The 24,143-nt window shown below is 37.3% G+C and overlaps 3 protein-coding genes across 8 annotated transcripts in view; 1 reads left to right on the forward strand and 2 right to left on the reverse strand.

The window, feature by feature from the left end:
- nf1.L (neurofibromin 1 L homeolog) overlaps positions 1-24,143 on the forward strand; it is a 121,567-nt gene that overhangs the window by 65,126 nt on the left and 32,298 nt on the right. For all 6 annotated transcript variants that reach the window (XM_041582299.1, XM_018246997.2, XM_041582300.1 and 3 more), the window contains 6 exons: positions 1,318-1,476; positions 3,191-3,288; positions 3,983-4,129; positions 4,432-4,578; positions 4,678-4,788; positions 23,481-23,913. In XM_041582299.1, the coding sequence (XP_041438233.1) occupies positions 1,318-1,476; positions 3,191-3,288; positions 3,983-4,129; positions 4,432-4,578; positions 4,678-4,788; positions 23,481-23,913 (1,095 nt within the window). The remainder of the gene's footprint in view (positions 1-1,317; positions 1,477-3,190; positions 3,289-3,982; positions 4,130-4,431; positions 4,579-4,677; positions 4,789-23,480; positions 23,914-24,143) is intronic.
- Positions 6,670-8,742, reverse strand: omg.L (oligodendrocyte myelin glycoprotein L homeolog). Its single transcript, XM_041582302.1, has 2 exons — positions 8,623-8,742; positions 6,670-8,067 (listed from the first exon to the last, which is right to left on the reverse strand). Exon 2 carries the CDS (start codon positions 8,059-8,061, stop codon positions 6,778-6,780), a length of 1,284 nt encoding a protein of 427 aa, XP_041438236.1. The 5' UTR covers positions 8,062-8,067; positions 8,623-8,742; the 3' UTR covers positions 6,670-6,777.
- Positions 14,603-18,736, reverse strand: LOC108708371 (protein EVI2A). The gene is made up of 2 exons (XM_018247001.2): positions 18,595-18,736; positions 14,603-16,671 (listed from the first exon to the last, which is right to left on the reverse strand). Exon 2 carries the CDS (start codon positions 16,639-16,641, stop codon positions 15,880-15,882), a length of 762 nt encoding a protein of 253 aa, XP_018102490.1. The 5' UTR covers positions 16,642-16,671; positions 18,595-18,736; the 3' UTR covers positions 14,603-15,879.

The raw sequence follows: 24,143 nt of genomic DNA on the forward strand, positions 1-24,143 counted from the left end.
GGTGGAACATCTTTTGCCACAGCAGTGCGGGTCTCATGGGGATGTGGAGACGCAACAAATCTAGCATTGCCCTTACAATAATCTTATTGGTTAGCAGCAAATTTTTGCCAATAATTACATTCTTACTAAAAGCATGTTTTTTTTGTTCCCTGACAAATATTCTGTACTACACAGCTCCATTTAAACCTGTCTTCCCTCACACATCCGATACCTGTGTAATCCTCTACAATCAGAGCCAGTTCAGGTGTGCAATGCTTTTGTTCATAAAAGCACAGCAGTGGCATGTTTGTGATCCGTACCGCTTAGAACTTTATTTATGATGAGGAAGAGGAGTGTAGCAATGGTGAACAAATAGAAAGAAATAATGCAAATTAGCAGAGGACATGCAGAAATGCACAGTACATTTTTAAGCTTTACACTGCCCAAACTCAGCATTACATAGGTTTTCAGCACACTAATGCAGTTCTGTCTAAAATGGGGTTGGGGATGACCTGGCGCCTACACAAACAACTGGTATACAGCAAAACACTAACTTCTCTAGTAATTATGTCGGGAATTTTTTAATGCATATACATTACACATGTGCTTAAAATTACAATTACTATCTGCTGGGTTAAATGCATTTATCTGAACGTGAACCACTCCTTTAGGGCCCTAGCAGATGAGGAGATTTATCACAGCGGTAAATCTGTGCTACCATGGATGACAAATCTTCCAAAAATGCCTTCCAATTGCCCGACACTTGGATTGGTGAAAGTAAAATATATTTCTTGCTGCGTTCTCGTTCAATCATGGTAAATTTCCTTCTTTTGCCTTTTTAAAACCGAATCACGTCAGCTAATATGTTTTACTTCTGGCAATCCAAGTTTAAGGCAATGGGGAAGGCATTTTTGGGGGATTTATTTTTTTGTTTTGTAATTGCCCTTAAGTTTTTGGTAGCAGTAGAGACAGTAGAGTGCAGTTTACCCCTTAAACTGGGACATAGGCAAATATTATCACAGTTTTTTGCCATTTTTTTCCAACTAGGCCCATGTATAAGTCTGTTTGGCTAATGATGTTATTGAACAATGTATTCAGTCATCAGAACAGCAAATAAATATGCTATATGCTATATGCTTTGCACCACAGTATTTGAAGCGATCGTGGCAAGTGAGCCTTTTGAGCATCTGGACCAATATATGTCCCAGATTTCTGTTTAGTTTTGATTTTTTTGTTTATTTTAGTATATCTAGCAGGATACAGCTGTTGGATATTCACATATTAATTTATATTTCCTGTAGCAGTATTAGTCACTTGATTTTTGTTTTCTTTTTGCAGGTTGTGAGTCAGAGGTTTCCACAAAATAGTATTGGTGCAGTGGGAAGTGCAATGTTCCTCAGGTTCATAAATCCAGCCATTGTGTCACCGTACGAAGCTGGGATTTTGGATAAGAAGCCACCACCACGGCTTGAGCGTGGTTTAAAGTTAATGTCAAAGGTAAAATGCATGCTTTAAGAAATCCACATTCTATTTTACATTTGCAGAAGAATATACTGACTCCCTTCCTATGGCACAAGTTTACTGAAGAGCAACAGTCAAATTACCCCTTATAACCGATCGCCACCATCGTCTGCCATATGGCAAGCATTGACCATATTGAGGATGTATGGTTTACTATGATTCTTCCTGAGCACTGCAGTGGTCTACATGTCTCATCTGCAGTAGGCTTCTAAATATAAAAGCTTAAATCAATATATCTTCTGAATGTTCAGAAAACATGGAAAATACAATTACCAGGCTGCACATTTTTATTGCCTTAAGCATAGTTGGTGATTGGATTAAAAAAAAAAACATATATGCAACAGGGAGAGTTGCCATTCAAAATATGGCTTTTAAGCCGGGACATTGAGTCATATCCGATCGTAATGAATACATACCCTGGATTTTGTGCAGAAACTTGCATTGATGTTCCATGTATTTTTTTCCCATTTGGGTCAGTGTGGCGGAAGCTTCAGTCCACACTTAAGCTGGCCATAGATACACAGATTATATCGTACAAAACAAATTTACGTACGATATTCGATGCATGTATGGTGGGAAAAGAGCCGACCAATATTGGCAGAAGACTTGGATATCGGTCAGCTCGTTGATCGGGCTGGATGTAAAATTTTGATCGGATGCCCTTGAAGGCACCCAAACATTGGCCATTGTTAGTGCTGAATTGTCAGATACAGGTATTTTTCTATCGTTTCTATCTGTATATCTAACGATTCAGCTCTACACGTGTGTATTGAAACAAATGTTTTTTCTTTTAAAGATCTTTTCCAAGAAAGATCGTAATTGTTACGCCTATAGCCTCCTTTACTGTCCCCAAATGTTAGAGGCAGCATTCCCTATTTTTAACAAATTTTAAATAGGGGTTATTGTTATTCTAATAAGCAACACTTAATTATTCACATATTGGTGATTATTACTCAGTGGATGTAGCTGTGATTGCCAAATAATCAGGAAAAATTGCCACATGCTTACACAGATCTGCTAAGAAATATAGTCTGAGTTAAGCACCTCTGGTAGCTCTAGCCCTGTTTTACTTAGCAAGCAGTAGCCTTGAAATCATTTATCTGCAGATCTTTTTTTTTTTTTTTTTAAATCTTGTGATAAGTGTTTTACACAAGGGATTCACTGGTGATTTTTTTAACTGAAGAGAGAAACTCCTATGACCTCTCTAGTTCTTGAGCTATTTTCAAGTTGATGGGCAATTGGAATTCATGTAGGTTAATAAAAGTGTGTGTTGCATGTGCTTTATGCTGTTATGTTTGTTGGCTATCACTTTACAGAGGAATGACCATTCTCTACTATACCATGGAGAATATACTTGTACTATAACCATATTAGCTTTATCTTTTGTGGGGTTTTTTTTTTAGTTTCATTTCACAATTGAAAATCAATAAAAATAGTTCTAAAAAATTCTCTACTATAGGTAGAGAGAAGACATTTTTATTTCCTAAACAACAGGAAGTTGTGTCCTGGGTATGACTTGGCAGGGTTTTTATATTTTGAGCTTCCACTGATTTGTGCTTGGTGGGTAACACCAAGCCAGGGTATTGGTACAGAATACATAGATCAGTTTCTTGTTATTACTAATAGTGGCAGTAGAAGGGAGAGTTTTAATTTGAAATGCACTTACCTAACTCTTGTGTATTTCTTTTAGATTCTACAAAGCATCGCTAATCATGTTCTGTTCACTAAAGAGGAGCACATGCGGCCTTTTAATGAATTTGTCAAAAGTAACTTTGATGCAGCCAGGAGGTATGGAAATTAATATCACAGTAATACATAGGCATGGGATCCGTTCTCAGGAAACCTGTTATCTAGAAAGCTCCGAATTACGGAAAGGCCGTAGACTCTTTTATTCAAATAATCCAAATTTTTTAAAAATTATTTTCTTTTTCTCTGTAATAATAAAACAGTACCTTGTACTTGATCCCAACTAAGGTACAATTAATCCTTGTTGGAAACCGAACCAGCCTATTGGGTTTATTTAATGTTTATGTGATTTTCTAGAAGACTTGAGGTATGAAGATCCAAATTATCTGAAAAACCCCAGGTTCCTAGCGTTCTGGATAACAGGTCCCATACCTGTACCATGCAGAGTCATTATTTGTTTCCTATAGTTCTTATCAGCTTTTATAAAGGTTGTATTTGTGTGGGAACCTTATGACTAAAAGAAATTATAAATGTGTTCTTGGCAGCATGCCATCCAAAAAGTGGCTGCATTTTTAAAATTAAAGCTGCTTTCTCACATGTAATATCCCATGGAGCCTCGTTTAACCAAAAACAGGCTAACAGGATCAGGGCAGATATGCTAAATAGAAAAAATGAGAGGTGATGACTGCTGATTTCAGTTTAGCTTTGTATATCAATACATTTTATATTCACTGTTATGTTTTCAGCAATTTATTTTAATTGTCTACTTTCATTAATTATATTTGTTAAATTATAGGTTCTTCTTTGACATAGCCAACAATTGCCCTCCAAGTGACACTGTAAATCACAGCCTCTCTTTCATAACGGATGGGAATGTACTTGCCTTACATCGGTTGCTCTGGAACAACCAGGAGAAGATTGGGCAGTATCTATCCAGTAACAGGTGCGCATTGTCTATGAATCTTCTAGCTATTTGTTTTGAGGTAGACCAAAATCTTCACTATATCCAAAAACCGTTTCATTAGATCACCATTCCGGATACTTCTCGTTCAGACTTTTAAAACAATAGCGGAGAAAAGGTTACTTTACATTTTATTTGAAACATGAAGATGCATGATCTGACACTGTAAGGCTAATAGCATGTATATAGCTTCTCAACTGGATTGCTTACAGACAATGTTTGCAGGGATTTGTAGAGATTTTGTAAAAAAGGAAATTACAGTATTAAACTCTTGTGTGTTTTAGGGACCACAAAGCTGTAGGAAGAAGACCTTTTGACAAAATGGCAACTCTCCTTGCATACCTTGGACCTCCTGAACACAAACCTGTAGCTGATACACATTGGTCAAGTCTTAACTTAACAAGCTCCAAGTTTGAAGAGTTTATGACGAGGTAAACCGCATGTGTCTGTCTACCCACTCAATATAAGTAAATAAGTAAAAATATATGTATTCTTTTTAACCAATAATGCATTTTGTCTGGTTCTGATAGGCATCAGGTGCATGAAAAAGAAGAATTCAAAGCATTAAAAACCCTAAATATATTTTACCAAGCAGGGACATCAAGAAATGGTAATCCAGTTTTCTACTATATTGCTAGACGGTAAGTGAAATTTATTGTTTTGTTGATTAGTATCCTGTCCATTTGTGTGTCCTTTTTAACCCTGCTTGCAATAAAGTACTCCTACCCATTTTAGGGCTGCCATCAGAAATCTTCGGCACTGTACATGTTGTTGATCTGGGGCCCCCCCCCATGAACACAAGCATGTAGTGCCAATTTTTATGCCAAATTTTTTGCTCCCTATGTTGTGTTGCTTTATACATGAGCATATGCATATAGAGACCATGACTCTATAGTCAGTAAATCCAGTTTAAAGAAATCTTTCATATTTTTTGTCTGACTTTCATCAGCTGTTCTAAAAACGAAAGGGCTTTACATATACTTTTCTCCAGTCTCCCTGAAATCCACCTGTGTTGCCCATGGACTAAACAAGGTGATCACAGAGATTGGCCCCCCTTGTCCAAGTGACCTATGTATGTTTGATAACGTGAATCCATGCCAACCCAGACCTACTGACCTGAATTAGACCATCTACTTCTCCTTGTGGGTTTAAATGTACGTTCTGAGTTTCAACAACATCCAAAGTATATACCATTATTATTCTTTTTATAGGCATTATTTTTACTTACTTATTTTCAAGTATTATACCTTCAGCATTGTCTACTGTCTAGTAAATGAGCAATACTATTTTGTATTCTGAGTTTAATAATTTCAAAAAAGGGCTTTTTTACTATTGTTGCACAATATCTAAGGTTCTTATCAGTTTGAACTGGTTAATGTGTAGCTCCTGGGAGAGATAGATATTATTAGATGTTACATGACCATATAAACACTACTAACACTTTTATACAGATCTTGTAACCTCGAGGAGGGGGTCCAGTATTCATTATAATCTACAGTTATCTATATTTAAATATCTTCAGCAAGTTTTCATCCTTAGCAGCCCTGCCCTCCCCATTTCTCTCTCACCCTCTCCCTCAGTTCTCCTCTGCAACCTCTTGGCCATTTGTTCGACCACTTCCATCCAGTCTTTTTTTTTTCCCCTGAAAGCCTCCCACCCATCTAGCTACCTCCTGCATTTCAGTTCCAGCTGTATTTCTTCAAGCTGGTTCATGACCCTCTGTTGGCTCCCAACAGTTCCACCTGCACCACACCCACTCTGGCTGTTTTTGTTGGCTTAAAACACCCCTCCCCAAATCTCACCTCTGTGTCTTCTCTTTTCTGTTCCTATCCCTACTGCCTCTCACACGACCATTAGGGTAGGGCCAGATGATGTGGAGATTGGCCTACGGAGAAACAAAGGTCAAGAATCCACTGCTTGGTTTGACTGCACCCGGATACATCGCCTCAGCTCAGGTGCTGGCAGATGTAGCGAACTTCAGCATGAAATGCAATATCTCTTGTTTTAATGCCAAAATCCACCCGAGCCAAGTCAATGTATTCAGGTGCAGGCACATTGAGCACCAAAGGAGTGGGTGCTTGGCCTGCGTACAGTGCGAGATCCACATTGCCTGGTCCTAGCCTTACTTGGACATTCCTGCATGAAACGCGTGGGCGTTCCTAATGGTGTGTGCACTTCCTGGTAGTTAGACTGTCTTCCTTTGCTGTTCCATACTATGCAAGTGCGGGGAAGATATGTCTTTCTTAAATTATTTTGCAATTCTTTAGATGAATATGTATATTCTGATATATTAAGCAAGCCATTATATACAAAGTGGTTTAAAAAGAGAAACCATAAAAAGCTCTCTCTCGATAGCTGTACATCATTTTTCCTGAATTCTTTAAATGTCTGCTTTAAAAAGAAAACTGTATCACTGTAAGCCGTAGCCTTTAACAGCGTCCAGGTTTATTTTTATACGAATACACTTTACAACTGGGATAAAAATGACTGCTTTGTTTACAAATGCATTACACTCTTCCCATTCATAATATGTTATAGCAAACAAAGCAGTTTTCCAAAATCATTTTTTATGGTTTCATGTGTTTGTAATTGTGAATTTTATAGATTTTTATTCTGCTTACATCATGCCTTTAGACCATGTTAAGAATGAGCAGAAGGATGAGACATTCAGTAATAAGACCTTTATCTTTATGGGCGGCAGAAGGTATCTTTGTCACTTGAATAGTGGTAATTTGTACTCCCTCAGAGATTGTTGTGCTTGAAAGAGTCTGCTCTGATGCATTGACTGGCATTGGCTTGCTGTTGCTCAAGGTCACTGTGAAATCGTAAGACCCAGAATCTTCTATTTCATATGCGTTTGTAAGAGGTACATCCTTTGTGATAAATGTGTTGAAATCTGAGTTGAGGTTTTCATGTGCTGAACCTTCTTCGGTGTCTAGGGAATGATTTGTGCTCTTTGGAAAATCGCTGGGTGTAGTTAAAGAATCTGCTGTCCCGGCTTTGGAAAATGGCACTTGTGTGTACAGTTTCGTTTCTTGAGCCTCCAGAAAAAGCAAGCTAGTCGTTGTAAATACTGGTGTATAATCTGATACTGCATCAAATTTTGCAGTTATAGAAGGCATGTGTTCAGCGTCATGGTGGGCTGTTTCATTGGCACATGGGTATCCTATGACATGGATTGCTGTCTCCTTAAGCCATTTCAGCAAATAGGTAATGTTTTGCATTTCTTTGCAGGACCATGGATTGTTGTGGAGTGTAATCTTCTTTAAATTTGTGAGTTGGTCAAAGGCATTGTTTGGTATATAGGCAAATCTGTTGTTGTGCAGGAACAGTTTTTGAAGTTTGGGCATCCTTACCAGTGTTCCTGGTAAAATTTGTGTCAAGAAATTATTTGACAAGTCAACAGTTTGTGTGTTATATGGCATGTTGGTAGGAACAGTCCATAACTGATTGCTGCTCAAGTTTAATAACCGCAAGTCGCTCAGTGTATTATTAATGAACACCATTCTCCGTATCTCGTTGCTAGAGATATCCAGCACTTTAAGATTCCATTGGTAAGCAGTGTCAAGCTTGTGGAGAACTTTAATTGTGTTGCTTTTAGCGTAAACCTCCCAAAGAGATCTTGGCAAATGAGCAGGAAGGGTCCGGAGCAAATTGTGGGATAGATCAAGTAATCTCAAATTGGAGAACCGAGTCAATTGATGATCCAAGTTGTCTAAAAGGTTGTGAGACAGATTCAGGTGTGTGACATTGTCTTGCAGCCCATGTGGCAGTGCTGTAAGGTTTCTTCCGGAACAGTCTACATATCTGTTCTTTACCAAGCAAGAGCACTTCAAAGGGCAAATGCAAATAATATTTGATACCAAGCATACAAGAACCAGGAGTCCTGGGTATGTTATTGTATGGTAACTCATGATTATCTGTAATTAAAAAATAAACAGCCGTTTGGTACTATTCCATCCATTGTACATGCTTTCATGAAATGATTTGTTCATAAAAAAAAATTTCCTTTTTCTCTGTAATAATGAAACAGTAGCTTGATCCAGACTAAGATATAATTAATCCTTATTGGAGGCAAAACCAGCATATTGGGTTTATTTAATGTTTAAATGATTTTCTAGTAAGATATAAAGATCACTATCAGTGCTCACATAGTGCTCTGAATATAACCCAAAGTATACACCATTATTTATTTGGCAACTTTGAACATATGCAGTAATGCAAGTGGCTTAATACTAGTAGTCGTTTATTTGCGGACTAGATCTTAAAAAAAACTTATTTTATAATCATAATTATATAATCATGCCATTATCGGTTTAATACAATAGCTTTAGTCATTCATTCAGATATTTTATTTATAGCTGTCTACTATAACCCCCCCTCACAGTGCTGCAGTAAGTATCTCATCAGTGGAATATGGAAAAAAGCACCACTGCATTTTAGAAGCGTATTTATTAGTCATAAATAAAACTTACCGCTGTATCCAGAATCAATACATGCCTTTTAAGAAAGTCTTGTTAGGTAATGGCATTTCTCCAGTCCTATAGTGCCTTGCAGAGGATTGTGCTTGCTGCTTTCAACTGCATTGTGCTACTGTGAACAGGAACGCTGCATCCATCTGATCAGCGATTCGGAGGACTGCAGAGCTGCTTCTACTGCTGACTCAAATTTATTGGGAACTTTGTGCAGCCAGCAGAGAAGGCTGTTGTAGGATTTTGAGTTCACATTCTCACAGTCTATCACTTGATATATCAGGCTGTAATTTGGTGATAAGAGGGCAGGTTAAAATTAGGTCTCACTGTTTCCTGGGCTACTTTTGAAGTAGCATTACTTTCCAAGCAGGCATATTGCATTGTGTATTTAGGGGATATTTATCAAAGGTCAGGATTGTGAGGTTGTTTTATACCTTGAATAAACTCACAACTGGAAAGCTTTCTTTTGAACTCGAATCCGTGAATTCGGGGTGACAAACCCAAATCCTCAAATTTAAAAAACCCACGGGAAAAAAACCCCAACATAATGAAGGTTACCAAAATCTTCAAGTGGTTGAACGGACCACTGCCATTGACTTCTACAGGACCTCGAAAGGTTTTAGCTGCAGTTTTTTCAGATTCAAGCTATTTCCAATTACAATAAATCTTAAAATGTGTGTCGTTGTTTTTTATTTTATTTTTTTCAAATAGCAAGTTTATTGTGTAACAGCAAGAGTCAAACTGTACATATACGCTGATATTGAAGACAAATAAGCATGCTGATATTACACAAAATAAAGCCAAAGCATAATGTCAGAAGCAAGTTATATTGTGAACAAATAATAAAAAAAAAACATAGCAAGTCGTGTTTTTTTTTTTTAAAAAAAACAAAAAACAAAAAAAAAATTACTAAAAATTAACATCTAAAACTCAAAATTTTCAGGAAAAAACAACTCGACCTAAACAACCTCCTTAATATCATACATTTAAAGAGTAGTATCTAACTGGTTGTGATGGGTTCATTTAAATGTGAATTAAACCCTATAGGATTGTTTTGCCTCCAATAATGATTAATTATATCTAAGTTGGTATTAAGTACAAGATACTGTTTTATTATTTCAGAGAAATATTTTTGTAATTATTTGATTAAAATGGAGTCTATAAGAGATGGCCTTCCTGGAATTCAGAGCTTTCTGGGTAATGAATTTCAAAATGACAGTTCCCATACCTGTATATTTCCCCCCTTTCATCTGATGTTTGTTGTGTCCCCATGTTAAGAAATATATCACATGTATGTGACTTCAGTTTCCTAGCCTGTAAAGCTGGTCATTTATGGAAGGATTTTTACTACCAATTGTTACATCTTACTAGTAGCTTGTGTAGTAGCAGTGTATAGGCCAGGAATAATGACCTCCCCTATCAGTGTCTGATCAGAACTTGTTCAGATAACAACTATAGTCTGTGAATCTAGTCTCCTGCCAGTGGATCTGATCAATCGCAAACGATCAAATTGATTTGGGAAAAATGTTTTTGTTGAACTAATCCCGTGTTCATGTACAGCTTTACACTACGGGAAGGCATTGTGTGAATACTTCCTAGTTGCTTCCAGAATATCTCCAGAAAAACTTTCATTTCCATTATATTACATATTGAAATATCTTTGCTTTGTTTTAAATCCGTGCAATTTAGAGAAACAAATGTGCCCTGAAGCTTTTCACCCATTAGATAGTCAGTGGCTAAATGTAGTGGTAAAATCGAATCATTGATACATTGTTTTGATGTTTTGTATACTGTTTAATTTCAAACCTTTTATTAAAGGACAGATTTATTTCACAACAATTCAAATACGTTCTTTTGAACCATATAATCATAGTTTTTTGAGTAAAGAAAAAAAAAAGGGACATGAGCTACGATTTTAGCCAATCTTTGCCGTTGAAGTCTCAAGATTTTCTTCTGCATTGCTATGGATATCTTTACTGGTGGAGGCATCTGTATCATCTTGTGATGGGAACACTGGATACTCAGTCTAGGAGATGATCAGGTGGAGGTGGTAGATCGGAGTCAACAAGGTAGGCAGGCAGAGTGGGAGATTGGCTTGCAGGTCCAGAGCATGATATATCTGTTGTTTCATCTACAGTAGGAAAAGGTACTGGTATACATTTGATTCTTGCAGCCATTGGTTTTGTGGTGGTCCTCTCCTTCTCCATGTTTTCTTGGTTCAAGCCATTTGTAAGTGTATATTCCTCTTGTAAGATATGGGACTTGTCACATGTTCCTGGAACTGTATTCATGCATGCAAGTGGCATACACTTTATACCAAGGTTGAATTCCTTACTGTTAACTCTGCTGTTGGAACATTCCACATCAGCAAGTGGAGATGGGCCTGCCCAATTCTCTTCAGAAATGTTGGGTTTCTTCAGACATTTCCATAAAACAATGCCTAGTATAGAAATAAACAGAAAGATCAAAATTCCTCCTGCTATGCATGGTGCCAACCATATGTAATTTTCTGATGTCTTTTGTGATGAATTATTCTGTTCTGGATCCATGATTTCTCACTGTAAATAGGAAAACACAACAGGAAGGATTATTTATGAAGGATTGCACAAAGTCTGACTGTTTTTAAAAGTGAGCATTTTGGTTATTGAGTTTTATTTCCCCTTTCAAGCCTTCCCTTAAGCTGCCCATACTGTAGATGCAAAGTTAAAGTCACACAAAAATTGGTTTCATATGATTTTCGGACAGTGTGTGGATTGTCCCGACATTTTTCATACCATGGTGATCAGTCAGTTAGTTGATCAGACAGATTAGAAGATTTCTGTTGGCTAACGATAACTAGTCACTATTATTTGTCGGACATAACAAACCTCCAGAAACCACTGTCAGAACTGAAAAGAAATGGATAAATATAATATTCACATATTCAAACATGGACTGATCCATGAATTTACTCCTTTTAACTAATGTGTAAAACTATACTGGGTGTGATGATTCAGACAATTCAAGCAGTCCAGATAGAATGTTATCATTAGCATGAGTTTCCAGTAGCAACTGGATTATTGTAAGTTGGACTTCTCTGCTGTTTGCCATTACTCATAGAAATGAATGGGCTCAGTATCATTCGATGCCCTCTGCATGGTGGTAGGATGCAGCTGTTGCTGCCTATGAATGATTTGCTGATGGTGGACTAAAATATATAACCGTTGCTTGTCGCCTTTGTTTACTTTATGGATTACCGACCCATTAAGACAAAACAGATTTTAATTAAACTGCATCTATTTTCTCTGCTTGTGGCCTGGAATACAACTTCCCATCCTGCTATGTATTTTAATTCACGTTAAAGTAGAATTAAAGCTTAGCTAGAGATGTTGTACATTATGTTATGGGTTTCTGTACCAGCCCAAGGTAACCACAGCCCTTTAGCAGTAAATATCTGTGCCTCTGAAGATGCCTCAGTAGCTCCCCATCATCTTTTCTGCTGATTCACTGCACATGCTCTGTGCTGCTGTCACTTACTGAGCTTAGGGACTCACTCACAATATACAGTACACATAGAATAGAAATGTCACAATATAAGGCCGTTTATTAATTAATACAGATAATTACTTCATAGTAGCTCAGAAACAAGTGCAATCAGCATTAGAATTTAATAATCAGCCTCGTAGGATCATCTTATATTAGAGGCCAACCTCTTATTCTGCTTGGTAATTTGCAACAACCCCTAAGCTTAGCTTCTCAACAGCTGCTCAGAGCCCACTGAGCATGTGAGTGTCGCAGGCACTTTCCAAGATTGTGACCCCCTGTGACAGATGTGAAGTCCTAGATCATTGCTGCTATTGACAATCTGACATTTTAAGTTGGTTCAATAAGTTTAGCATATAAAATATGGATTTTTTTGTCATATTAATATTTAGGTTTTAGTTCTCCTTTAAAGGCAATGAGGACAACTGAGGGAAACAAGTGGTTCTTGCAGTGCAAACATCTATTTTGGGATACCTGGTTGCTCAGCAGAAGAGCTGGGAGATAGTGGGAGAAAATGTCTATAGAGTGCAAGCTTTGAGGTAGTTTTCAGAGATATCATAAAAATCACTAATACTTTTACATAGCTTTGCAGTGTGTTGTTTTGAGTAGAAAGCCGTCATTATTCACCATGCATGTGTACTTTCCAGAAAGGTTTATTCTCTTGTCAGTTTAACAGTGGTGAAACTTTTGTCACAAAACAGTCACTGTGCTTATTTTGTAATATCCATACTGAGGTAGAGGTGACTGTATATGCTGCAGTACATGCCTTGGTAATCCTATGCATAGTCTCCATCACACTCACACATGTACTGAAGACCCCCTTTCAAATCAATTGTGTTTTCACACACAATAAAATGCCTGATATATTTGTTCATTTTATGAGAAATGTGTATTCAGTATTCTCTGGTGTTTGGGGTATTAGACAGAGTATTATACAAAAATCAAGAAATAAAAAAAAAAAAAAAAAAAAAACAGTACAGGTATGGGACCTGTTATCCAGAATGTTTACGACCTGTGGTTTTCAAGATAAGGGATCTTTCTGTAATTTGGGTCTCCATACCTTGTCAACTAAAATATCATATAAACATTTATTCAATCTAATAGGAGTGTTTTGCCTCCAATAAGGATTAAAAATTATCTTAGTTTGGATCAAGTACAAGGTACTGTTTTATTATTACAAAGAAAAGGGAAATAGTTTTTAAAAATGTGAATTTGATTAAAATTAAGTCTATGGGAGATGGCCTTCCCGTAATTCAAAGCTTTTTGGATAATTGGTTTCTGGATAAGGATCTATACCTGTATATAATTTTCCTAGGTAAAATAAAGCACCTCCCTAGAAAACACCCATAAGTCTAAAAATAGTATAATTTTAAAATCTGAAATGTAAACTACATGACCGATTTGCTATCTGATCAACACAACTTTCAGACTGTAAAACTTTATGATGAGTTTCCATCCAACAAGATATTTTACAAATAGTCTATCCAACTTTGATTGTTGGATGTTTTGACATGATTGTCCTTTTTAAAGAACTGTTTACAGCATATGTAAACCACTTTTCAAATCCCATGTCTTTTTAAATGGTCCACATCTTATTGTTATACCAGTTTGTCTATATGTTACACATACATATTCACAATTAGACTGTAAGCTCTGCAAATCACAGAGATCGTCCTGTTTTTTGACACGTGGCACATAATTTATACATCATTTAATTACTTCTACTGTTTCCTGTCTGATCCTCAGTGTATTTTAAGAAGTTTCAAGAGCTGCCCACAGAAAAAGCAGCAGATACATAATATACATACCAGTGCAAATGGAGACTTTCTTCTTCCACCCATGCATGTAGAAGATAGTGTTTGAAGTACATAGTGTTCTTTTTCGTCTTTTTTTTCTTCTATAATTAAAGCAAAAAAGGGGAAGCTGATGCATGTTTTCAGGAAATGGCTGATGCGAGGGGTGTAGAATTTTTACATTTCAAAACAGCATGTCGTTTTTCAAATTGTTGCAGATGGTTTAACCCTTGAGTTGGGTTTGTAAGTCCGGAACATGGCAAACGGGACCACTAGTGTTGCTTTTAGACATTATCATTATATGTACAGAACAACCCCCATTTTACGTTTTTCAGGGGCCCAGGAACAAATTATGTAAAATCATGCAAATGTGCTAAGGTAACTTTTTCTTCAAGTATTGAAAGGATATAAGCACAGGAGTCTGTTTTACTGTGTAACAAGGGTTTAGCATTGCAGTGTTAATGTTACACTATGGGGGGCATGCGCAAGACTCTCTGTCAGTCACATACACAACCTAAAGCAATAAGTGATTGGTGCAGGACTGGATAAGGGGCAAACTAATTGGAATTGATCATTTACAGGCAGAACCAAGGAAAATATACATCTGATTGGTATTTTAAACCTCTTTATCTCACAAATAATAACATTCATAGAGGAAAAAAAAGCAGTTTTTGTGTACATCAGGACAAATTTTGATGTAAAAGCAGAGAAAACATTACTTAAATTCAGGGAAATGCACAAATTGAAATGCATTACAAACTAGTGTGTCCACAAATAAAATATGTAAATGCGGGAAAACTTAAAATCAGGGTACTTAAAATCGAGGTTTCACTGTATTGAGAAAAAAATTAGATGAATTGATTTGCCAGCACATTATTTAAAACATAGTACTTAATAGATATGTTAACTTAGGGCTGTCACACATGCAGCATTTTTATTTTTTTTTTACTTGTGGCAGTGGACAGCATTCACCCCTGATCATTTCCTATTCACATGAATGAAAAAGGATTCAGATCTAGCAGCACTCGATTGAAGGCTATAAAATCGACCCGATATCTATTGGAGTTATCCTATCCTTCCCAATGGGTGATCCTATCACAGGTCCCAGGACAAAGGAATAGATTAACCTGATTGGTCCCTGCTAGTGGGTGGACAAATTTGGCCTAGATCCACTAATTTAGTGATCGTGCCAGCTTTAGCTTCATACTAAAAAGCTTAATGACCTAAAATCCTGCTGGCTTGTATAGCTAAAGGGATAATAATAATATAAGCAGAGGCAATGCAGCCCTAGAACTTTAAAAAGTGCTTTTCGAAAACCTGGATCACTTCGGTACCAGAATACTAAACCGTGTACAAGGTATCGAGATGACTAAAACCGTTATTAATGGAATATGTATACAGGTATTTGTATTTATCCATGTCTACCCAGGTTTCTATATAAATAAAAACCCCAAGTGTGTCAGATTGGCTTGTTCATTTGCACACGGGGTCAACGTTCAGATCAAAACAAGGCCAAGAATCTGTCTCTGTATGAGAAAACCGCATGAACAGTCCAATGTAGCCCTTGCACTATGGGAGTTTGATACCTGCACATTTTAGAGGGGCCAAGTCACCAACTAATATTAGCCTGTGTATGATGACCTAAAGCCTTATGGCACATGTATATTTGTGTGATTTAAATCCAAAATGTTCACGTCTTATTACCCAAAAATCTCTCTGATCACAAAATACTCCGGGGTGACATACATTTGAAGCAACAGCTTTGCAACATAAATATGTTTACAGGGAAATTACCACACAAGGAACAAGCACTTTTTTTTGTCGTCTTTTTTTTTCTTTAAACATATATTTAACAAACGGATGTGGTTTTATAAACAACAAGAAGAAAAGGAACCAAAGTCAACACGTTACCATGCAACCTTTAAATATTTTCAGAAAAAATATGTTATATTTCCACAACATAATTGGAAGGCAGGCTTTGCTCATTGTCAAGGCGTATACTTTTGTCTTCTTTGGATTGCATTGCATTGTCTGTTGAACTCAGCATCGGTTGGTTTTTCTCATCTTGACTTGTGTTTGTATCATTCAAAGAAATCTCCTCAGTTTTTAAAGTGGCTGTCTGTGATTTCTTCTGCCATGTTTCCATACCCGAAGGCCACAAGATGCTTGAAGCACTCAGGAAGTCCCCATTGCTTCTTGCCTGGCGCTTTGATTGTGTCAATTTGGTTTTAAGCCGTGATACTTTATTTGCCAAAACCACAGAGCTTATGATTAAAATTGCACAAACAAGCACAAGTACAGCTATAATGATGATACATATTATTAGGGCAGTCTTGTATTTGTCTGCATTGCAGATACATGCTTTGCTCTGAACCATATTTCTTGTCCTCGCGCTGTCACAATGGTTGTTTGTAACAGTATTAATCATCGGGGAACTTTCTGTTACAGTGTTCAATACCACTTTTTGCGTAGGTGTGTTTAGGATTAGGCTTGTATTAACTTCTTTATATCCTGTTATATCTTTGCTAAAAGGTTCTTCTGAATTTGTGCTGTTCTCAGTTTTGTTAAAAAGTATAGTCGTTGCAATAGATGCAGTAGAAGCAAGAGAGTTGGCTGTGCTCTGAAAATCTGTCTCATTCCTTTGTGCATGGCTGCTCAGTAAAATAGTAGCTCCAAGTATCAGAGCCGTTCTCAGTCGGCACTGCATTATCCAGCTGTATCTCTGTAAATGATGTACCTTGGTAAAGACGTGATAGATATAGACATTAGGTCACACATTTACTTAACATTTTTATTTTTAAAGCTGAGCTAAAATAAGCTGTTGCTGTTTGAACTACACTGAGTACAAATTGATTGCACTAAAATTGAAAGTACCAGAATTAAAAGTGCCAGTAACCTTTAAATACCCTATGTAGAATGAAATGAAACCATGTTAAAATGAGTCTTTTGTCTGTTCTCATTTATTTTTGGTTCTTTTTGTTTGTTTTTAAGGGGTTGTTCAACTTCCAACACCTTTTTCAGTACAGCTGTTTTCAGATAGATCACTAGAAATAGACTTTTTCAGTTATCATCCTCTATTTGTGATCGCTTTTCTTATATTGATGTTAAAGTTAAACTTTGCACCTGTTTGGATATATATTTTCCCCAATGACCGTGTTGGGGCACACGCATGCACATAATAAGCGAATGCCGCACCCGGTGTCCTAGTGCTGGTGGGGGGCAATTTTTTTTTTTAAAAAAAAATCTACTGTTACCCCCCAACCGGAGTGCAGGCTCTATTAGCCCGCCCTTTTTGTTGGGGAAAATATTTTTGCCCCAACAGGTGCCCTTTAACCAGCTCTGGAAGGGGGTTATCAACTCTGTAAACATGTTTGAAACAATAGCGTTTCTTATCTTTGTTTCATCACTGGCAGCTGTTAGAAATGATACAATAATTGCTAATGTACCACAGATGCTGCTGAGAAATGTATCCTCTAATGTGACAAATCATAACGGTTCAGAATCTGCACCTGGATAACTGAGCTGCCAGACAGGGGAACATTAAAGTTTAAACTTCAATTTCTGAAAAACGGTCAAAAATAAAAAATGGAAAGCAATTTAAATTTTTTTTTCTTTCTGGTAAACAATCTGAAAATAACTAAACTGAAAAAGTGTTTGGAATGTGAGTAACCCTTTTAAAGAAAGTTGTCAGCATTTTAAAAAAAAAAACTTCTTTGCTGGAAAACACCAGGTCCCCAGTAATCCAGATAGATTTCACAACACTTGTATATCTATACGCACTTATATAAGCGCACACTAACCATACACCCATACCTTTATACGCATATACCTATACACAAGCCATACACACACACACACACCATACACCCATACCTATATACACTCACATACCTATATACACTCACATACCTATATACACACACATATCTATATACACACATAACACACACCATACACAAATGCATAATGTGTTGAGGCCCTTGACCAATTCTCCCTTTGGGTATGTACCAGCTTTTCACAGTTTGGGGTGATTTTGGCCCATTTCTTCTAGACAGACTTGCTTCATGTTCAGATGCCACTTGTGCACCTCAATTTTACAATAGGCTCACGGATTTCCATTTGGATTGAGAGCAGGGTTATTACTGGGCTACTGTAGGACATTTATCTTTAGACACACTTGAGGCACAATAATCAGTAGTTTTGCAGTTTAAAACTGGTGTTTAATTCATTTTAAACACCATAAATTATTCCTGTTTAAAAAAAAGATGCCCATTCCCTACTGCATGATGCTAGTTATTTTCTGATCCTCTGTATTGGTAAATGACTAATATACTGTACTAGATTGGAGCCTCACCCCTTTTATACAAGCCTTGAAAGCCCTGGTCTTACATTTTTGTAGGAAATAAAACTGGCAACAAATGAATAAAAATGAATAAAAAAAATCTCTGCTACAACAATGACTTCAGTTTAGTGTTGCTGTGATAGTGCCTTGTCTCCCTGGCAAACTGGAATCTACTTCGTTATTACTAAATTCATTGTACTGTTACACAGATATAAAGAAGGTTTATATCTGACCTGTTATTTCTCATCCTGTTCCATATGCAGACCTGGCCTGTATTCAAATACCAAATCTTATTTCTTTGTTAAGCTGTTTACTTACCTTAGAAAATTAGAAAGTTGACCCTTGCTGTGAATCCAGAGAAGTGCACTCACTTGATCTGTTCTTCATCTATGCAAATGAGCAAACGATTTGTGTGTCTTCAAGAAATCTCTTGGAGTTGTGTCTGAAGGACCCATGATTTTCTTGCCGTTTCCTTAACTGAAGTTGAGAAAAACCACAGATGACATACTTCCTGTTTCTTTTTTTTTCTTGCTCACGCCATGTGACACGGGTTTCATTTACCATCTGTAAAGACAAAATGACTGATAATATCTTAGGCAATATGTAATACCATTGTATTTACTCTGTTGGGCTGTGTGACAAGATTTTCAGTGTTTGCAGGACAAAGTCTAGATGCATCATGAGGAGGAATGAAGAGGTTATGATTATACATTTGTCAGCAGTTAGAAGATAACAATAATCCTAAAATAAACCGATTTATTGGCCGCAAAACTGTATTGTGATAAGGCATTCTACAGATCATCATTTTTGTGTTCAATGTTTTTTACATTTTAGTAAAAAACACAGTTTGAACCCGAACTTTTATAGTGGAGAATCACATGGCAAGAAGGAAGGGAAGGTTAGGACAAATATATCTGTGTTAAAATAATTACCAGTCCCTTTAAATATGCTTGAAGTACAACAAAAGTAAAAACAACTGCGGTGGGAAGGACATTGACCTGATGCAGCAAATTGATTGCACCATGAACTTTTTGAGCCTATCCAGCCAAACAAAAGCCATACCTCCCAACATTTTGAAAATAAGAAGAGGGACAAAAAAGTGTACACTGAATTTTTTTTGACCATGCCCATTTTTGTGGCCACACCCCCTAATTACCATGTTCATTTTACAAAATTTGGCAGGTTATGAAAGTTTGAACATATTTCTGTGTTTTGCTTCAGTAATTACAGTTTTGCTAATGAATGTGAATTGCCCTTTAAGCTGTGAGTCTAACTTTTCCCAAGGGACCTGTTCTCTTATATTGTTAAAATTACTTATCGTGAAATTGTTACAAAAGTATCTTATCTGAAGCTGTGGCTGTTCTCTGCCAAAAGCCAATTAATTTAGAAACTTTTTCTTTTTCTGGCTGTTCAGTGCAGAGAAAAATGGGACTTTCCAGTACAAAGGAGGGACTGCAGGTTGAGCTGTAAAAACGGGACAGTTGGGAGGTATTCAAAAGCTTCCGTTTTGCTGCCATACTGCTCAGTATAGTATTTACCTCCTTACTGTGAGCCATGATGCTAACCATACACATACCAGATATTTATTGGATATGCTTCTGGGGCAAATGCTGTGCACATAGATGTAGCAGGGATTGGTTGACTAAACTGCTTGGTCATATTGTGCGTATATGACCACGTCTAATCCGGAGGCAATCTGTGGCAAAGTGATCTGTAATAAAGATGTGTAAAATCTCAGACTTAGTTCATTACAGGCTACTACTGTTTGAAAAAAAAGGAGATGCAGTCACATACATAACAGGAAATGCATTGCACTGTTAAAGCACAAAAGTGTCTCTCACCTTTTCAAGTATAACGTTATCACTGCAGAGAGATGGTCTGAGTTCTTACTGTAACATGCCAATATTTTAAATACTTCCTGGCACAAATCTGATATGGAAATTAACCCCCTGCCATTTTTTGCGCTATGTTCAAGGGCATCTATAACCTAAAAATGTTTCCCCCACTGGAGGTGTGGGTTTAAGAAGCAGCCCTTATTCAATGTCCTGGTCCCTGCACAGCTTGGTGCTTTCCCCTTTCCTATGGCACATGCCTGCACATAACAAGCAACCCGAGGAATGCTCTCGTTATGCGTTTGTGTGTGCCACAACCTGGTCGACAGGTTTTTTCTTAGGAGGATACTGTTGTACAATTTTAAAGAGATTGGTGATCATTTACTTTCTTCAGCCATGGCTGCAATAACAGTAATGCTAAGCTAGAGCAGCGGCCCAATATACTGATGTAAACTGTATGTCCAGCCTATTGGCTCTTTGCCCCCTCCCTTGGGCCTTATGTCTCAGCTGCATCAGCAGTGTCTGAAGAAGCGTTGGGTGTTAAATTTAGGGGCAGATTTATTTAAGGTCAAATAGTTTTTTTGTCAAAATTTACAAATTTGAATTGGGAATAATCGAAACTCGAATTCTAATTAGAATCGAGATTTATCATACCTGGATCCTGGGAACAACTCAAATTCGACTATTCGCCACCTAAAACCTGCCGAGTTCATGTAGAAGTCAATGGCAGAGCTCCAGTGACCCATTTGAAGATGTTAATAGCCTTGAGTTTTTTCGTAGAAAAAAAGCTAGATTCTAGTTTAATCTAATTTGATTCGAGTTTTTGGGTCGGTAATATTCGTTTGAGTTTTAGACGTTCGAGTTTTCTCTTAAATAACCTCCCGTTTGAGTTGTGTGTTGTTATTCGATTTTATTAGAGTAAAAAAAAAAACTCACACAAACTTGAAATTCGACCTTTGATAATTCTGTCCCTTAAAGTTAAAATTAACACATAATGTGAGTTCCTTTATAAGGGTCTGGGCACCCTGTAAGTTGGTGTTGGAAAAAATGGCAGCCCTTCATTTGCTTAGAACTAACATAGGAGACACCCCTTGTACGTTTAGCATTTTTTGCCTTTCAAAGCTCCAGCTTTCCTCCAGCACTTAAACCACTTAGGACTCTTGTACCTTTGACCTTTATACCTAACGTTCTGGTACTCCTATTTGTATTACTTAGTTATGTATTACAAAAGTTATGTGCTGAATTTAAAATAAATAAATAAAGCCCATACCTCTTTCCTGTAGCAGGGCATTTTATTAGAAATATTACCAGACTGGGGCAGACCTTAAGGCAGTCTGTGGGATGCCCAGCTTGCAGGCAAGTTTAAAGGATCGGTCAATAAAAGATCTAAATATAATGTGTAGTATAAATGTTCGGTACTTTTCTATGAGCTGAACAGTATAAAATCACTTTAGGCATCTCCACTTCGGTAGGCAGCGTTTTTTTTCTCTTGGAAACCTCTGACTCACAGTGCACGCCTACTGCCTATGAACTCAACCCCCTATTTCCACTGATATGTCAATGCTCATTACGTGAGCCCTTCTCAAAAACTGCTGGTCAATTCATGAACATGAAGTAATCAAGTAAGTTGTCCGGAGAATGAAAGATGGCTGGTCTGATGATATTCTAGTTAGGAAAAACTTAATAATCTCGGATAACTTTAATACAGATATGGGACCAGTTAACCAGAAAGCTTCTGATAGGGAATAATCCAAAGACCGGAGATCACCGAGGTAAAAGGAATAATCCAAGTTTATTATTTATATAATAAACATACACGAGCTCCGTGGGTTCTGATACACAAGTAGGTCAGAACTTCTGAACAAAGAAAAGACCACACATTATATACCCTTCAGGAGAGGAACTTCAATGGGAAAAGGCCTCTCTAGGGAGAAAAGGGAGTATTGCCAAGTATCTATCATAGTGTCTCAGTGTACAATTATCTAGTGTTAGCTAGCTATGTGAACGAGAAGGGAGTAACATAGTGGGAGAGCTTCAAGGCCAGGGCACCTGCTAGAAGCAAAAGGATAACATAACAGACTACTGATAAGGACCTTCTCAGATGGCACACTGTCTCCTGGGTAGTCTTGAAACAGTTCATAGAAGGGCCCCATGGGCACTTTGAAACTGCTCAGTCTACCTTGGAGGGGGGCTTAGGAATGCGAGGGGCCATCTAGGGCCTGCAAGACTTTTCCTTCCACACTTCAAATTACCGGAAGGCTGTCTCTCATAGACTCCATTTTATCCAAATAATCCAAATTTTTTTAAAACTATTCCCCTTTTCTCTGTAATAAAAAAAACAGTAAATTTACTTCATCCAAACTAAGATATAATTAATCCGTATTGAAAGCAAAAACAAATTATTTGGTCTATCTAATGTTAACATGATTTTATTGTAGACTTAAGGTATGAAGATCCAAATTATGGAAAGATCCATTAACCCGGAAAACCCCAGGTCTCGAGCATTCTGGATAACAGGTCCTATACATGTAATAAGTTTTCTGATCAGAAGCAGACCATCCCTCTTTTGTTCTCTGGACAACTTGCTTGACTACTTCATGGTCGGAAATGGACCAGCAGGTGGCGCTGTTGAAACAAAATGCATTAATATACAGTACATAAGTAATGTGTGGGTCGGCCCAATACCCACGGTTCGGGCCGAAATTGCACCTTTGTTTGCAGTCTCACGGATTCCAACTTCTGGCTTCCAAAACAAAAACCAGCTAGTGTTTCATGTCTACTCTAACCCCAACCTATTTGCCAATTGCTATACCAAATGGGTTCCAGATATACCACCTACGCAGATTGTGATAATCTCACTCACTCCTATTTACCCTCTGTAATTGGCAGTAGCGATATCTTGATACAACACAGCACAATACACAGAACTTACATCCCATGGGCCTAGTCAGATATTCTATGTTTTAAATGTGGGGCTAGCCAGGTACATTCATTCTTGCCTGCTTGACCTGCCAGCTGATAAATTGAGGTTTAAATGTAGAAATAATTTAATAAAACATATCTTACTTCATATTTGATCATTGGCAGCACTATTAACATTCCAATAACATAAGGCTCCAATTCTGCAATGCCAATATGATTATTGCCATGTGCCAAACTCTGAATTTTAAAATGTCTACTTCAGAAATACCCCTCTCTCTCTCTAGGGGTTAACGTGAGTGAAGAGCAAAGTTAATAAAAAGAATTAATGAAAAATTCTAGCCTATTCTGTTGCTATTAATGTTATATGTGTACTTGCATTTATTGCTTTCTTGCTGTTAACCTTTCATAAACTGTTATATTGATGTGGGGGTTTTTTTTTCCTTTTTAAAGGTTCAAGACTGGTCAGATCAATGGCGACTTACTGATTTACCACGTCTTGTTGACTCTAAAGCCATACTATGCCAAGCCATATGAAATAGTAGTAGATCTCACCCATGCTGGGCCCAGCAATCGCTTCAAGACAGACTTTCTTTCCAAATGGTTTGTGGTGTTTCCTGGTTTCGCCTATGAAAATGTGACAAATGTTTATATATACAACTGCAACTCTTGGGTCAGGGAATACACTAAATACCACGAAAGGCTGTTAACTGGCCTGAAAGGCAGCAAGAGGCTAATTTTTATTGACCCATCTGGAAAGTTGGCAGAGCATATTGAACACGAACAGCAAAAACTCCCAGCAGCCACACTGGCGTTGGAAGAAGACCTAAAGTTGTTCCATAATGCACTCAAATTAGCCCACAAAGATACCAAGGTCTCTATAAAAGTAAGTTTTTGTTTTTTTTTTGTTTCCTCTATGATTATGATATGTGTATCAATATGGGTTATAAACATATATTAGATTCTAAGCAAGATAAAGTGATAGAATGAGAAAAATACATACTGTTGCATAAAGTTTTTCAGCACCTTTACCTTATTAAAGCACAACAATGCCCAATCAATTACCCTTAATCTGAATGGCTACACTGGTTCTTGGTATTCCAGTGGCTGATTTAA

Source organism: Xenopus laevis, chromosome 2L (genome assembly GCF_017654675.1).
Source record: "Xenopus laevis strain J_2021 chromosome 2L, Xenopus_laevis_v10.1, whole genome shotgun sequence".
NCBI lineage: Eukaryota > Metazoa > Chordata > Amphibia > Anura > Pipidae > Xenopus > Xenopus laevis.

Excerpts from the sequence above, each read along its gene's own strand:
- LOC108708371 (XM_018247001.2), bottom strand. The coding sequence starts at position 16,641 with ATGCAGTGCCGACTGAGAACGGCTCTGATACTTGGAGCTACTATTTTA.
- omg.L (XM_041582302.1), bottom strand. The coding sequence starts at position 8,061 with ATGAGTTACCATACAATAACATACCCAGGACTCCTGGTTCTTGTATGC.